At 32.3% G+C, this 18,931-nt stretch overlaps 1 protein-coding gene across 2 annotated transcripts in view; it reads right to left on the bottom strand.

The window, feature by feature from the left end:
* Window positions 1–218: 218 nt before the first annotated feature.
* The window catches only part of LOC145285803 (protein NDNF-like), a 280,481-nt gene continuing 261,768 nt past the window's right edge, over window positions 219–18,931 (bottom strand). For both annotated transcript variants that reach the window (XM_080134187.1, XM_080134186.1), the window contains exons 3-4: window positions 12,092–12,192; window positions 219–2,263 (exon numbers count right to left, since the gene is read on the bottom strand). In XM_080134187.1, coding sequence (XP_079990313.1) covers window positions 927–2,263; window positions 12,092–12,192 — 1,438 coding nt within the window. In that variant the 3' untranslated portion in view covers window positions 219–926. The remainder of the gene's footprint in view (window positions 2,264–12,091; window positions 12,193–18,931) is intronic.

The raw sequence follows: 18,931 nt of genomic DNA, 5'->3' as shown, positions 1-18,931 counted from the left end.
CATTTTTAACTTGTATACGTATTATTTAACCCATAATTATTATTTTAATCATATAATGATTATTGCACTCAAATAATATATTTTTTACTCATGTTATTATTATTTAACTCAGGTAATTATTATTTATCTAATATAATTATTATTTAACTCACATAATTATTTTTTTACTTATATAAATTTTATTTAACTTGTATGATTATATTTCTTGCTTTTCCTTATTTGATTTTATATGAAAATGCTGATTTGAGTTTAATTTGTTTGGTTTCGTTTTTTAGTAACCCATTTCAGTTTTTCCTGCCATCAGTAATTTTTTTATGCCCATTTTTTTTTCAATGATAAAATTATTTCAATTAGTCTTACATCGTATATACAATTATGTGAGGATGTGCAACAACATAAGCAGAGGTGGATTGGAAGCCCGATATTGGACTGGGGAAAACATTAGTCGACAGTAGCGTAGGCTATGGTTCTGGCAACAGCAGTCAGTTCATACAGTTGTCCGATAGATGGGAAAATAGGACGTTGTGCGGGGGCCCTAAAATATGAGGCCGTATGAAATGTGTATGAGAACACGTTTCAGTGTCAAGTCCTTCATCCCATTTGGTCTATGATCACTAAAATAGCTTTATTTGTTTATTAACAAACACTTAAATAAAATAAACATATACAAGATCAAACCATACAGACACGTACGTAACTAAATAGCGCGCACACACACACACACACACACACACACACACACACACACACACACACACACACACGTCGATTGAAACTAAGGTTAATCAGGTTGTCAGCCTTCTTGCTGGACGCCAAGTAACACCAGCCGACAGGCAAATCTGCTCGGTGTTCCTCCCGGTGGCCCAATCCACTCCTGCCGGTAAGAGCGTATCTGTGAGCGTACGACGATGTAGCAACAATCCTAGTTAGCAGGTTGATTTCGTTCTAACAAATACGGACTGATACGAAAACATTTCCTGTTCTCTTGAGCCTACATAGACAGAGAATATATAACTGGTGCCTGGATTTAGTTCCTTTACTGTTTCTGTTAATTCTTCTTGAATTTCACCTGTCGTGTGTTGTGCAAATTGACACAGAACTTTCTGCGACTTCTGTCTCGCGCTGAGTGCTGTGCATTGTGGTCTTGCTTTCAAGTTCGTCGTGTTTTTGCTTTGCGTATCTGGCATTATGCTCTTGTATATACAATAGCGCTGTTTATTCTTAGCGGACATCCAAGTGAGACTAACTCGATCACACTGGATTAAATTTGCCGACGCTGTTACTTGCATGTTTTGGGGCAGTTTTGGTGCATCTATTTGAGAAGAATTGTCGTAGAATAATAACGTCATCGACTGTTCAAGGAGATTCCTCTTCTTGTCGCCAGAAATACTTATTTGATAATCTCCGCTTTTCATGTCTTTAAACGTAAGCGTTTTGAATAATTTTACTGTAGTCCTGGCGATTTTCCCCTTTCTTTTGTTCTTGGAGATACGAATCTTCATGGTGCCACCGCAGGCCTGCATATGCACGTTCAAAACGTTCACATCCTTGCCAAGGCTGAATTGAACCTTTTGATTTTTCTTCCGTTTAAACGTTAACGTTTGGAGCTTCCCTTCTTTTAACGCGAGACGTTTCCTTCTGCCGCGCTTTAGTCTCACCTGAGAGCCAGCATAACTGATGGACATATTGGTTGCCTTGTTGATCGCGAAGACATTTATGAAATATTTTCGACCCGACTTCGCCTTTTTGAACGCGTATGAAAGTTCGCTACCGACGCAGTCGTGAAATATTTGCCCCTTCGAGGCGGCACGAATTGGTTTCGCTGATTTCTTTAACTGTTTTCTCTTTTCTTTTTCGTCTTTGAAACCAAAACCTGTATGCGGCGGTAGAGTAGGCTTTACGTCACCGTACAGATGAGCTAGAGCCCCACAATGACTGTAAAACGGTCGCTTTCGACTGAGCACCACGCAGTATTCAATTTGACCACGTGTAGTTGAGCTGGCTTTCCATATAATGTTAATTGCTTTATTTTTCAGAGTAACGTTTACTCTGCTGTCTGTGGGGAGTATTGGAAACACTCGGTCAGTTGTTGGCGTTGTAGTCACATAAATGCGGGCGTATGTTTCTCTCGTGACAGGTTCCAATTCAATTAAATATAACCCTTTTCGGCTATTATCGTCCCTATACGTGCTTGCTGCGCCGCTTGTGAAATTTTGAAGATGAATTAAAGGTGCTGTGGATGTATTTTCTGTGACGGAATCCACTGAAAATAAATGGAGATGACGATTAGCAGTAATCATAAAAATGAGATCATAAAAAGACAAAATAGGAAACACAAATCTCATAACAATAGAAAACATTAAACATCCAAATCAATTTTAAAAACGAAACGAATGGCCTGTATTTGTCATATAATTCATTTTACTTACGAGTATTGTGGTTATGAATATCTGTCTACTAGCAGGGAGACCGACGTTTCTCGGGATTGAATGAGGATTAACGAATGTTCCACACCATATTTTTATTGTCATCAAAATTGTGACCAGTGGGAAGGGAGGGATGGAGGGAGGTAGTGTCTAGTTTTGAGGCGAGGGCAGAGTCAGAAAAAAACAAAAAAAACAAAACAAACTAAAACTGGAAAAGAAAAGGACAAGATATTATTGTAAAAACTACAATAACTTTATGATTAAAATATTGCAGCATTAAGAATTGATTATATAATCTTTAAATTGAATTAAAAAAATCTTAACGCTACAATATTTTAAGTTATAAATTTATTATATTTTTTACTAGAATATCTTGTCTTTTTCTTTTGCAGTTTTAGCAGCTAGTCCTTTACTTTTCCATGTTCAGGCTTAACCATATTACTTTTCAAGCTCACATTTTTCTATTGTAATCCATGATTTTCCCAGGCTTACAGTAAATTCATTTGTTCTTTTTTTAAATTTCAGCCTTATTCCCCCCCCCATGAACATAACATACACATATGTAATAACAATGTACGGCACTCGTCTGCTTTCAATAAAATCACCCAATTATCTCCCTTTCATTCTTCATTCTCTCTGTTTCACTTGTTACTTCTCTTTTCGCGATAGCAGTGGATTGGTATCAACAACGGTCGTTGAAGCAATGTGGTTGCTATGGAAACCAGTAATAAAAAACGTCGCTCACCTCCTTACGTTTTTTTATTACGATTTTGAACACCAGTAAATTCATCATAACTTTTGTTTTACTGAACGAAAATTGAAATTTTTTTCCATAATATAGCTGAGAAAGTGATCTATAAACTGTAATAATTGTTTGAAATTTGATCGAAAAATGAGTGAGTCGTGAAGTTTTAAAGCAGTTCTAAATGACTAAAACTTAACCATATAGTCAAACATTACGGTGTTTGAATGATAGACGAGAGTCGTTCCAAAGTAATGCATTCTATTTTTAACTAAAATACAAAAATGTTGAAGGGCTAGAAAAACAGGAGTGATATCACTAAAACGAGCAGACTTTTATGCTCCAAGAATTTATTTTTCTACAAAAAATTCTCAATGCACTTTTGTCAGTGATGGGGTGGTGGCTGTGCATGGGCGTTCGGAGCGCGCTTTGTCATTCACATCTCTGTTGCCACTCTGAAATCGACGAACCTATCTCCTAACTGTGCTGACATGTTGTTATCGAAAGAGAAGGCCAGTTAGCTGGAAAATTACGTTACGTTGACGTAGCGGCTTGTAGGCAACAGGAGATCGCGTTTCTGTTTAATTTGCGAAAAATATTTTTTTTTGTGTTGTACCAAATTGCCGTGGTGATCATAAAAATCGCCTTAAAGCGCATGCATATTCTTTTACCTAAAGAGGAAGAACATCTCTCCATTTGAATAGGTGCAGCTAGGAGAAATAATTTTAACTCAACAAAATATAGCCAAGTTTCGTTATTTTTTATTAATTAAAAGCGTATTTAATTAAAACTGCATTTAAGTAATTTCATGACCTTTGACATTGTCGATATAAATTAAAGAAACCGTCCATTTTATTAATAATAAAACAAATATTATGTTGAATTCATTTTCTTTTAACTGTTTATTTTCTTTTGAGGGTAAGAAAGATTTTCACATACGTCTTCCGGAGAAAATTGTAAATTTCATTTTATTTTAGTTTTAAAAATTGTAAAACAAATAATTTTTATATGAGATTTTTTTCAGTGTTCTCTTGAACAAACCATAAGAAATACTAGCGGGATCTGTGGAAATTCCACAGCAGCATCTTTCATACGTAATATATTGCTGCTGGGCATTCTGCAGACGTCCATCACGAGTGAAGACCCCGCGATATCATTGTAGCCCTTTTGTTAAAACTGTAAAATTATTTATTTAAGTAACCTGGTTAATGTAGTGTCAGAATATGTCTGATTATTACGGTTTATCTCCAATATCCTTATAGGAATCTGTAGCATATTTCCATTGTATAAACCTCCGGCGCGAACGGAAACCCCGCGATATCATCATATTGTCTTGAGACAGAACAGATACTACTCTTGGATCCTAGCTAGAAGACCAAGAAGGTATATTTTTAGTTTCACCCACGGCCCAAAAAGCGACATCATTTTTTTATTTATTTGTTTATTTTTTAGATAGCGTTTTTGGTGATCGGGAGATCCTATTTATTAAAAATGAGGATCTAAGGTGATAAAATACTACGAACATGAGGAGAATCAAACAGAAAACACCTTTGCTAAAATTAAAGTTTTAAGTATTAAAAAAAAAAGATGCGTAAATTTCTGTTTGCTTTTTTGATAAAAAATAAAGCATCATGTTGAGAATTAACTTTTTTTTACTATTTCAAGAACAATACGAAAAAAGCCCCTAAAGTCCGAGTTCATACAATCAATATAACTTGAAGCAAAATTAATTCATCGAACTCTCGATATTATTATTGTATTAGGCATTGTTTATTCAATATTTTCACAAAAATTATATAATAATAAAAATATTTCATGTGATTTTAATATCAATTCTAAAAAAAAAAAAAATTTGAAATGTAATATTATAATATTTTTTTTGTTTGCATTATGGTATAAACATTAGCATAAGAATCCTAAAAAAAAAATAAATAAAAAAAATGAAAAATTGAGATCCAAGATTACTAAAAAAAACATAATTTAAGAAATTTTTTTTTTTTTCTTTACAAAGGCATCACCACATTATCAAGGCCCAGACGCCACTCAAGGATAAGGGTTAAAGAGTGTACAGTAGAAGTTGGTCAATATAGTAATCATTAGTAATGAAAATTTGGTAAATTTAATAACTTATATGGAACGGCTCATCAAGAACTTATTTACCTTAGACTTGAACACAACCATATTGTAGTCAGCCGGAAAGCAGGAAAACGGAAGACAATTCCACAGGCGTGCAGTTCTAAGAAAGAAGCTTTGTTCATGGAATCTATGTTTAGGTTTAGGCACAGATAAAGAGTGGGGGAAATTATTGATAGTGTTTACAGCTAGACGAGTGTTTCTTGTGAAAGTTTGGCGAGGGGGGACCATAGATTGAAGCTCAGTTGAACACTTTCCATGAAAATAACGATACATCAGAGACAAACTCGCAACATCTCTTCTGTGAGATAGAGGTTGTAAGGAGGAGAAAAGGACATCTCCTACGAGGCTACGAAGTCTATTTTGAACTCTATCAAGGCAGGACAAGTCCTTTCTAGCAGCTCCTGCCCAGATGTGGCAACAGTATTCCATCCTTGGACGTACCTGGCTCTTATATAGATAGAGAATAGCATCAGCAGTGAGATATCTACTGGATCGATAGAAAGATCCCACCATTTTTCCAGCGGCCTTGGCAACAGATTTGATATACGTGTTCCATTTAAGATCAGGAGTAATGGTCAAGCCCAGAAGCTTGTCAAAACTTGAGGCCTCCTGAAGACGAGAGCCATTCATTTCAATTGATGACAAATGTGGATTAAAATGTTGATGATGTAAAGAGAGAAGCTTGGTTTTAGATGCATTAAAAGTAACCAGCCACTCCTTTCCCCATTGTACTACATGCTCAAGATCAGAGGAGAGAGAATTGGAGAGTACTTGCTCGTTTACTGTCTTAGATGTGGTACCATAAATGGTAGTGTCGTCAGCATAAATGTCTACAAATGATGTAAGGATATGATTTGGAAGATCATTAATGTAGATCAGGAAAAGAGTTGGGCCCAGGATGGATCCCTGAGGGACACCGGCATTAATACTGTGAGCTTCTGATTTTTGCCCCTCAACTACTACTCTTATGAACCTATCAGAAAGAAATGATTTAATAATTGAGAAGACTTTTCCAGCTATACCATAGCTAGCGATCATATGAAGTAAACCTTTATGCCATACCCTATCAAAGGCTTTAGATATGTCAAGAGCAATTGCCCTAGAAAGATTGCCACCGTCGAGAGATTTGCTAATCCTATGCGATATAACTGTAAGGACATCTGCTGTAGATCTAGCAGAACGGAAACCATATTGAGTGTCACTAAGAAGGTTATTTTTGTTAAGATGTTTGATTACTTATGATATTATTTTAAATTACGATTAATTTAGATAAACTACGGATGGGCAAAATTGTAAAAAAAAAGAAAAAAAAAGAAAAGAAAAAAGAAAAAAGAATAAAACAAGAACAAAGAAACAGAAAACAAAAAGGAAGCAGACATGATTTTCGTCATGCCCTTCGTATTTTCTTTAATTATTAATAAATTGTTTTTGCTTATTTTTCCAATGAATAGATTTTACTTTATTTAAAAAGGGTTAATTTTATTTATCGTTAGAAAACGTTTGATAATAAATCGAGTCATCATGTAATTAAATAAATAAATATTATAATTAAATAAGCACTTCCAACGATTAGGATTAACTAAATTAATTAATGTTTTTTATAATCTTCAAAAATACAGAAATTAAGGTGAATTTGAAAATAAACAACTTTCTGACATTTTGAGCTTTCGTAGAACTTATGACTTTTTGTTTGTTTTGATTGTGCGAAGCCGAAACTCTCGCTTTTTTTTTGTAAAAACAAGGTGTTTTTTTTTATTATTATTTAAAAATTTTTTTTTTTTTTAAAATAATTCAATATCTTAAGATTTTACTTTACTAATTATCTTTGAAATAGTCCCCAAAAAACTAATATTTATCCTACAAGGGATTTTTACATTGAATTTATTTAACTTCAAAATTTAGCTGAATTTTTCTGTTTCCGATGTTGCCGTGAAAACAGCTTTTTTTCTTTTTAAAGATTAACTTAAAGTTTTAATCTTTCAAATAAAATAGAAAGTAATCGGAAACCTACGAGAATATTACGATAAACCAGCTTTCAAAACCATGCCCCCTATCAGTTTTTCACCATTAAATTGCTCGCACCTAGTAATTTAACTTCAAAATTCATTAACTAATCAGTTTTTATTAAATGTTTACTACAACGAGATGCAAGATTAAAAAAAAAGGATACATTTAGTTAAAAGAACAAGAAAGGGATAAAAAAGAGCATTTTTAACAAGAGCAAACAAAACACAAACGAGATAGAAAAATATGCAATAAATGTTATCAAAGACAAGTTACTGTTTTTCCAACAATTTGTTAGTGCTTTAACTATCTTACGTTATTTTTTTTTACTTCAAAACAATAGCAGTATCAAGTATGTTAGAATGAAAAACAAATGACAATCTCATTACAGCCTTCGATATGATGTTTTATGTTGAAAGAAAGGGCATTTATTGCCGGTCGTTTCAACGCCAAGCCGCCTGACACGTATTTTCAAAGCCAACAAAACATAGCCGCATTTCTGCTTTTCTCTTTTTGCGTCAATTAACAGTTTCTTAGTTTATAGCTATAATCAGCTGTTATGTGTGTAATTCGTTCAAAAGTTCACGGTTATCCAACAATCTTGCAAAGATTCGGAGGATTAACGAATCTTGCATCAGCGCCTACACGTGCTTTCTTTCCTTTTTTTCCTCTCCTCTTCCTCTCGATCCCGATGTCTATATATCCATTTATTTCTGTGACGTCACGCTCGTACCACAGCTTGGTCATTTGTATACGTGTCAGTAGCTACGTTGCATGATGTGTTCATATGGATATAATGTTAATGAATTTTAATAATGACCGCATTCAGAATAAGTACTTATCAAATCCTTACGGAAGAGTTTCATGAAGTTTGATGAGGACATTTTATGACGACAAAATTACCAATTTTATTCAAATAAAATCTGAAACAATTATTATTTTCACAACGTTTCGGTCGATATAACCTTCGACTTTCTTCAGGTGTATATATCGCTATGTTTGGTAAAGGAAAAGAAAGTGGTTTACATGGCAAATGAATTGAATTTAATGAAGGGTAGTATATATGATTCATTAACCTAATATACAAAGGGGATTCTACCAAATGGAACACAAGTTTCACATGATCCCAAAGTGGAGATGGTTGACAAGCTAAAATATTCATCGACCATAAAAATGAAGGCTAAAAATCTGGAAACTCTTCAAGCAAGGGAAATGCAATAGCTTTATTGCTGTCAGTGCTAATCATTATTTGCAAGTGATCTTTACTGGTTGGTTAGATAATCACGCGTGGCTATATAATATCCACAGAGGATATGAGACAGGTACCATTCGGCAGTATCTTAATTGTATAGTGTCTAGATAAAACACGCACACATATATATTTATAAATATATGTGAGTATATATGTGTGTGTGTATATATGTATATATATATATATGTATATATATGTGTGGATATATATATAAATATATAGTATAAGTATTATTCCACTTTTAAGAAGCACGGGAACAATGGAATTTAAAATGTGAGGTTAGAAAGAACGATCACGTGCGAATTTGTATTTTTTTTTAATAAACAGATATTTATTTATTTAAAGTTTCATATTTTCGGCTTATAAAAAGGACTTCATCAGAATTTATTTTAAAAAACAATACAATATATTTTTCTTTTTTCTTTTCTTACGTGCCATGATGTCCTTTAGCAGAGTGGTTGTGTATTATAAGTCCAGTGGTATATATGAAAGTATGTATATATATGTATATACATATGTATCTATATATCTATAAAAGTTAACGTGTCTGTGTGTCTGTCTGTGTACATTTCTCGATGCAATAACTGTCAATTTTTAGTCTACAGACTCGAAATTTGATATACAGGGTACTGAGATTTGGGAAAATCGATTTGATCGGTTTTTGGCCAGAAATTTTGCTGTAAAGGGGTCAAAGTTCAACGATTTGACCTTTGAGAAATCTACTTAACTCCTCCGATAATTTTTGGTCTAAACACTTGAAATCTTATATAAAGGTTCCTTGGACATGGATCTAACTTAATAACTTTATTTGAGCCCAAAACAATAAATTTTAAGGGGTCATAATAGGGGTCAAAGTTAAAAGAATTGACCGTTTTTTTCAGCATACACCTCCAAACAACGCCGGCCACCCATGCTAGTATATATATGTATGTGTGTGTGTGTGTGTGTGTATATACATACTAGCATTTCAGCGTTGCCCGGGTGTTTGGATGTGCATGTTGAGCAAAAGAAGTGGTGGTAGGAAGGCAGGCTTGAACCCGTACCGCGAACGAGGAAAAGAACGGGGTAAAACCTAACGTTTATGCTGTTACGACCACCGCCAATCCGGAAGCGATATTTTTTAAAATTAAGGCTAGACAATCTAAAAGAAGAGGATGACTTTCAAAAATATCGGCGAAAAAAGTGACCCCCCCCTGTAGAAAAGTGCCTAGTTGAAGGGGAAGATATTAATGTTTTAGCAAATTTTTCGATATTTGTCGTATGACAGGTCGAACTTTAAAACGATACTGATCTTGGTAAAATCCGTCGCCTCTATTGAAAGTTTAAGGCAAACATGCAAACAGACATACATACAAACATTTATATATTGGTAACTAAAAATTTTCGACCCAAAATGATTAAAAAGCTTGCCCTATCTCTGAATAGCCTTTATGTAAAATTTCAAATATTTAGACCAGAAATTTTCTAAGTATTTTGGAAGAGACCCCAGATGTCCATTTTTTTTAACTTTGCCTCCTATTATGACCCCTTAAAATTTATTGTTTTGGGCTCAAATAAAGTTATTAAGTTAGATCCATGTCCAAGGAACCTATATCTAAAATTTCAAGTGCGTAGACCCAAAATTGTCGAAGGAGTTTGGTAGAGTTCACAAAGGTCAAATCGTTGAACTTTGACCCCTTAATCGCCAAATTTCTGGCCAAAAACTGATCACATCGATTTTCCCAAAATCACAGTACCCTGTATATCAAATTTCGAGTCTGTAGAGTAAAAATTGACAGAGTTATTGCGTAAGGAAATGTACACAGACGCACACACACACATACGTTCACTTTTATAGATATATAAAAAGATATATGTATATACATGTATTTATATATATATATATATATATATATATATATAAATGTAAATATATGCATATATATATATATGTATGTATATATGTACATATGTATATATGTATATATATATATGTATAGATATGCGTATATATGTGTATGCATACATGTATATATATGTATATATATATGTACATATATACATATATATGTATATATGTGTGTGTATATATGTGTATACATACATGTATGTATATATATATGTATGCATACATGTATGCATATATATGTACATATATATGTACATATATATGTATGCATACATGTATGCATATATATGTACATATATATGTACATATATATGTATATACGTGTGTGTATATATACGTGTATACACATTTATATATATGCATATATATGTGTATATATATGAATATATATATCTATATATATTTACATATATGCATATATATTTACATATATGCATATATATTTACATACATTCATATACATATGCATATTATATATGTATATATTATATATATTTATATTATGTATACATTATATATATAATATATATATTATATATATTATTATATAATGTATATATTATATATTGTTATATATTATATTATACATATATTATTATATATATATATTATATACACACACATATATATATACACACACATATATATATGCACACACATATATACGTATATGCACGCAGATATATATATATACGTATATATGCATATATATGTATATGCATATATAGATATGTGTATATATGTATATATATATGTATATATAATATGTATATTGTAGTAGTAGTAGTGTGGTTGTATATCTCGCTAAAACTTTCTAAACGACTGCAGCATCTGTGCATCACCCCTCGGATACGTTAAGTACATACATTTGAAACGCCATTGTACGACTTTAGCTGTGGCTGCATATGTTCGCGGACTGTATCCGAACTATCAGTTTATGCGTCCGCGTTCGCGCTTACCTTATTGCGGATGTTTTTATTTTTAACATATTTTTGAAAACAATTGGTTTCGGCAACCTTTTGCATTTAAACAGTGTTAATTTTTTTTTTATTATGTTTTGTTTAGCGCTTTGTATTATTTAGTTGGTTCCAAACAAATAATTGGAGTGAGTGTTTTTAAAGATCCGATTACTACTAAATCTGGATAGAAATTAGCTGATGCTTTCCAACCTTATAAAACAAGCGAGTCAATTCCTAAGTGTGGATGGGGATTGATGAGGATGTCAAAAGAAAGAGACTGGACAAGAGTGATGTCTTCTGAGATAATTGCTAGGTTGCTGGGACTATGAGGTCGGTGCTGATTTTAACGTTAAGCTGATGCTTAAAGTGCGAAATCAGATTGTAATCAGAGGGCGGTTCATCCCCATTTCTTATCACAAGCAGCCACGGTTAGAATCGTCAGGAACACCATTTATTCCTCCCTGGTCATGAAGGCATGAAAAAAATGTTAAAGTGCCAAGGAACATGTTGTTCCAATGTGAATGTTGTTTGATTATGTAAATGTTGTTATAAATGTTGTTGCGAATGTTGCTATTTCTTACGTCATCTGTTTTATTTTTAGATTTATGAACACTCATCTATTATTATTTATTATATAAACAAAATAAAAAAGGTGAAATTTTCAAATGAACGTTGCTAACTTACACTGGATTGCACGAAACGTAACCTTCCAATTGATATGAGATGCACATGGCGTAACGGTGATGGCCAATGGTGAATTGTCGTTATTTTTAATGAAAGCAAATCTGGAAAAGAAAGAGGAAAAATCCTTTAAGAACCTTTCAAGAATTTTGATACGGAAATAAAATGATTTTGTGTTAATATTCATATTCTCCTTTAAAACCTTCAAGTTAAGACCTCTTACTTAGAAAACCTAGATTGAACGGATTTTCATATTTTAATATTCAATATTATGTTCCCATCTGAAAGGAATGAGTTTAGCTTTACACTATATCTGAATTCACTGAATGTCTTTCTAAACATAAGCAAAACACATATTTTCAAACTAAAAAATATATAATTCAAATGATTGCCACTTTTCGTTTATTATCATACAAACAAAAAAAAAATATGGAAGTTTTTGTAATTTAGTTTTTTCTTACTCATTGTTTGAAAATAAATTATCATAAATAAAAAAGTAGAAAAAAATAGATGTGCAGATTTTTAAAAAATCCCTTGTCAATACCCGAAGGCCACTCGAGGATAATGAGTGTACGGTAGTCACTAAAACAACAGCGTATTAATAGTTAGTAGTGGAAATGGAGTAGAAATAGATTTTTTAGGGGGCAGCTGAACAATAACTTGTTTACATTAGACTTGAAGACGACGATATTGTAATCAGCTAGAAAAGCAGCCCAGCAGAACAAAGTTCCACCGATGGGCAGTTCTAGGAAAGAACCTTTGTTCATGGAATTTGTGTTTAGAGTTAGGCACCGATAGAATGTGGTAGAAACTGTTGGTAGTCGTTGCACTTGACAAATGTTCTTTTTGTAAAAGTTTGACAAGGGAAGAATACAGATTGAAGCTCAGACGAGCACTAACCATGAAAGTAAAGGTAGAACAGAGACAGGCTCGCAGCATCTCTTCTGTGGGAAAGAGGTTTCACGGAAGTAAAAAGAACATCGCTTACTAGGTTTCAAAGTCGATTTTGAACTCTATCAAAACAGGATAAGGTGCTTCGAGCAGCTCTCACCCAGATGATAATAATACTCCATTTTAAGACGTACCTGGCTCTTATACACGCGGAGGAATGCGTCGGAAGTTAGATATCTTTTGGAACTGTAAAATGACAAGCATTTTTCCTACGACCTTGGCTACAGATTTGACGTAAATCTCTCATTTCAGGTCCAGAGTAAAGGTCAGACCCAGAAGTTTGTCAAAACAGAGAGCCTCTTTTAGACATGCAGAGGAGAGATGGAGAAAAATGACTGTCGATTTTTATTTACTTATTTTTAATTTCTCAAGTTGAAAAACAAAACAAAACAAAAAACAAAAGCAAACAAACGAAGTAACATGTATTCTTGAAGTTCCTAACCTTTTCTGGCAATCTCTAACAATTGCGTTCTCAAAACCAAGACGGCGGAAATGGATACAGTTGATGCAAATACGGAACGGAAGCCACCAAGCATGAAACGAAACACGAAACCATATAGAGACACTCGATTAAAAAAAAAAGGAAAAAAAAAACAAACTATCTCAGTTTCAACACTTTTTGTGTTAATATATTTAATATATTATTTCCGAAAGACTCCATTTATAGAAATGTAAAAAAATAAAAAAAGTTTGTTTATTTTCTTATTGTTTCGTATGCGAAATGTAAAACCATGTAAATGTGTTTTGTTTCAAGAAAATGTTTTTTTTTGTATTATCATGAAACATTAGAAAAATAAACTTTTATTATTAAATGTATTATTTGAATAAAGTTTGTTTTTGTTTTAACACTTGTGATACTACGAAACAATAAAAAATAACAATTTTCTTTCTCCACCTTTACAACATGGCAAGAAAGCAGAAGAGAGAAGAAATAAATAAATAAAGAAAACAACATACTGAGGATAAAGGTTTTGGCTCCTAAATATATTTAAATTATAAATTTCAAACAAATAAAGTATTTGTTTATTTTCCTAATATTGCGTTGTGATTTGGCTTTCAAGCGCATTTGATACGTATTTTATTTTATTCGAATTAAATCAACGTTTCTATAATGGAACTTACACCCTTGACGTGCTAACAATTTGTTTTATTTTTTTACATCTATTTTTTTTCCTGTTTCGTTTCATGCTTGGTGGCTTCGTATCGTATTTGCATCAACTATTTCCATTTCCGCCATCTTGGTCTAGGGAGCGCAATTGTTAGAGATTGCTCCTTTTTCTTATTTTTATCTAATTCGTGTAATATCTTCTAATTGATAACAGCTTTATTTTCTAAGCTTTCACAAATCAGAAAAAGTGTTGATTTTTTCAGCCATATTATTATGCTTCCTCAATGTTCACACTCGCTACTTATTTAGATATATTACTAAAATATTCATTAAAAATCATAGCATTATGTCAGTAATTTAATTGTTCATTCATAAATTATTATCATTTATGATGACCTAAAGAAAAAGCGGTGCTTCTTCGTTATAAGAGCGAAATAAAAAATCGAATATTGAATTTCAAGTAAAACCAATGCTATCAACTTAATTGTCATGTCGTAATAATGAACATATCCAAAAATTACGAAAAACGATAACGTAGAAAATTAATTAAAATGTAAACAGTTTTCAAAGATGATTAGCGAAAATTGAGTTTTGCTAAAAAACAAAGAAAAAAAAAAAGAAAAAACCAAAACAGGAGAGTTCAAATCCTAACAAGGGAGACAATTATTTTGAAAAAATTTACAAAATTTTAGGCCAGTTTAGCAAAACTCGCTTATTACTTTCGAAAAAAGCACTCACTTTTCTTTCTAAACACATTTCAGGTATCCAGAAACGTCAGAAAAAGATAAAAACAAAACAAAAAGACAAAAAAAAGACAAAAAAAGACAAAAAAAGGAAAAAAAAGACGAAATACAAAAGACAAAATACAACAGAAAAAACAACCCCCCCCAAAAAAACAAAAAAAAACAAATAAAATAAAAAAAACCCAATAAAAAACAAACAAAAAAAATCAAACGAACAAAATTAAAAAAAACAATAAAAAAACAAAACAAAACCAAAAACAAAACAAAAAGTGAAAGACAAAAGACAAAAAAAAAAATACAAGCAAAAACAGCAATATTCACATCGAGAAGGATACATAAAATTCAAAGAGGAACATGAATTCCACGATCGTTATTAAACGCCATTTTGTTTTAAAATAAGAACAGAGCTATGCTAAATATTACAAACGTATTACCTATTAAAACTCAAAATTTGATGTAGAGTAATTCTTTTCTATAGTGTTTTCGTATTAAACTTATTTTAAAAGTCTTTGGAGTTTGGTGAGTACAACCTCATATTTGGTAAGTTTGCAAAAAAGATGTGCCCATATTACTCACCGTATTGCCGAAAATATATAGTCCAAAATTCATCATAATCGGTTCATTAGTTTAGGAGTTTATCTTACACAACGAAATATATTACCTAACATTTTATATATGCACCTCCTTAATGTAAAAATTTATATATATAAAACAAAACAAAAAAAAATAATGTACTTATGTTACTCACCGTGTTGCCTGGAATATATATTCCATAATTCATGATGATCCGTTTAGGAGATTATCCTGTACACGCACACACATACACACTCTTATGGGACGGCTATTATACAATGCGACACAGTGGAGTGTGTAAATATCTCCACTGGAAAATCTCTAAAAACTTGAATATCCAATAGAGTAGAAAGTCTTGGGGAAACATGTACCAGAAAGAACCGTTTGAAATAAATCATACACCATTAACTGTGACTACGAAATTTCTACAGCTACATACCTAGAAAGCGGGACTATTAAGTCTGACATAGTAAAATGGAACAAGAAGGAGAAAGTAGCAACCCTAGTTGAAGCAAGACATGAAAAAGGAACTGGAATCTTAAGATATTCATCATTCCAGTCATCATAGAAGCAACTGGGCTAATGAAAAAGAATTTCAAAAACTATCTGGCGAATATACCCGGTGACCAAGTGCAAGAGAAATACAAACAATAGCATTTAAAGGGACTGTTAGAATCTTAAAAAAGATCTCTCGGTTCGAGTAACTAAACTAATGGGAGAATGTTTGGCATCCGGTAGAATGCCCCATCCCCAGAAAAAACAAAGTGATAAGAAAATTAAAACAAAGAGAGGAACGCACACACACAGTATACAATATGTCAAAGTAAATTTGTGTTTTCTTTTCTGAGTTGGAAATATTTGTTTCTTTTATGCTTGTAAATCAGTGCTCACGCCATAAGTACAGAAAAAGACTTTGAAATGAAATTAGTAAAACAATGATGCAGGGAACGCCGAGATTTTTTTGAACTCTTCAGACAAGAAGACGCCTTATGATTGGTGGTCAGTTTCTGAATAGTAAGCTAGGAGTGGTTGATGGGAAAGTCGTCAGTTTCTATTAACCAGGTGTGTCGGTGACTAATACAAAATACTGGATATAGAGTTTCCGATTTTAAATCAATAAATTTAGGAGTCAGAATTGGTTTATGGAAAGTTTTCAGTTTTCAGCATTAGACGACAGCTTGTAGCCTAGAGAAGATTGGTCAGAGCTTGAGCAAATCTGAAATGAACTGGCTTCAACCGAACAACAGTGACGATCTCAAAAGCCAAATTATCTCAATTAAGTCTAATGATACACTGAGACGTAACTAAGATGTGGACGTTAGCGTTTGGAAAGGGTTGTTTTCCGACAATAGTGTTACACACAGACACACACACAAACACATGAACAAACACACACATGAACAAACACAACACACACACACACACACACACATACTCAATGTGTCGGAATTTGTGCTATCTCTTCTGAGTTTGCAGTATTTGTAAGTTTGTAAATCAGTGTTTACGCCCTTGTCGATAGTCAAGTTGATACGGTCAGAAGAAGAGATGAGGACAAACCAAAAAGCATTACACATAAGCGTTGAAGTTTTTGGTGATTGTCAACGAATGGTTGTACACTGGAAACAATCGGGGAAACCAATGCCAACAAACAAGACCAAAAAAAAAGTCATGTTTTTTTTTTTTTTTTTTTTTTTTAATATTCATCCCGTGACCAAAACTGAAAAAAAACATTTGTATTATTTGCATTATACAGCGGTTATTCTTGGATGTTATTTTCACATTTTTCGGCCGATGTAACCTTCAACCTTCTTTATGTATATCTTGACAATATGTAATATTTTAATGATTTTTAAACTCTCAAGCCAAAAGCTTAACGAAACAAACAAACAAACAAACAACGTAATTTATCAATTTAATTGCCCATTGGAAGAATGTCTCTCAAACAACACTAATGGTTACATTGGTTATAATACCAACACATTGTCCCGAAGACTTACACTTAACATTTCTGACTCAAGTTCGATATGTCAACACCTGAAAAAATATGGCCGCCCACGTATACATTTTCGAACAATCATGTTCGAAAATACTAAAATTTTTGATACTGATTCTAAGTTGAAAAGTCTTAAATATTAGAACCATGAAAACGAGACAACCCCAAATTAATAACATTAATCATTGATCCTGTTGTAATATTTTGAAATGAATAGGCTCGTAAAAGGGCGAGAAGAACAACAACAAAAAAATTGTAAATTTTAGATTTTACTATTTTGGTTATTATTAAAGTTAACCCTTTTAAATATTGTTCATACATTTATTAAGCCACGCCTCTAACACTTAACCACGATCTGATATACGACATGCGATACTCATACGTATTTTTAAAAACTATACATTTCCAACCATTTTAAAGGTTAGAACACATAACCGCTCGATAACGACTGGACAATTCAGTTAAAAATGCTCACGAAACAATTGAACAAAAGGACCCTATTTCCAACAATTCGACAAAAATACAACAAAAACAATACGAAAGTTAGAAAAAAAAATCAAAATTAGATTAATCAGAAACATTCCGTGCTATTTAACAATATATATATATATATATATGCATATATATATATATATATATATATATATATATATATATATATATATATATTTATATATGGAAGTTTGGTCAGGGAAAGGGGGAATGTCTGTTTATTATACAAACATTATTGGTTACATATGTGCATACATGTTTCAGTGAAGTTCTAATTCAGGGACAACACTTCATCAGTACAAAACAGAATTGAAATTGAACCGGGTGTCAAGATAACATTGGTTTTTTATAAGAAATTCCAGGGAAAATTGGAGTGTATACTTTGTACTTTTGTACTTTGTAAATGTGAGCAGTAGGTTTTTTTTGAGGTGTGATCGGGGAAAGGGAGAATGCTGTATCCCATATCATTAGTAGGGAGGTGTTAGGTGATTCTTTTAGCTTGGAAGTTATTTATTGCCCTTGGTTTAAAATTTCCAATATTCTGGGTTCTTTATATGGTTGCATATATTTTATAGGTAGTAGTTTTCATTTCCTTTTAACAAATGTCAGTTTTATTTATTAATCTATTTTTTATTTCTCGTTTTTTATATTCGTTAATTTTTTTTTAATTTTCTAGTTTTCATTGTAGGAGGGAGGGGCGTGCCGTTTCATGTTGACAGTTGGGAGGTGTTAGGATTCTATTAGTCTGGCGGCCACTTTTCTTGCTTTGATCTAAATGCTTTTATATTCCTATCGTCGCTACTACTTATATGCTAGATTGTTTTTATGGTTGTCCTTTACTGCTGGCGACTTCTTATTAATAAGTTTTTAAAATTTATTTATTGATTTTATTTCATATATATTAATTTACTTTTTAATTGTTTCCTATTTTTCATTCTTTCATTTTTTTTTTTAGTTTTTCGGATTCCTTATTTATTTACTTA

The sequence above is a fragment of the Euprymna scolopes genome, chromosome 10 (assembly GCF_053919585.1).
Source record: "Euprymna scolopes isolate OS-2025 chromosome 10, ASM5391958v1, whole genome shotgun sequence".
In the NCBI taxonomy this organism is placed as follows: domain Eukaryota; kingdom Metazoa; phylum Mollusca; class Cephalopoda; order Sepiida; family Sepiolidae; genus Euprymna; species Euprymna scolopes.
Note: the sequence above shows the minus strand (reverse complement) of the source record. Positions and strands in the feature narration are given on the sequence as shown.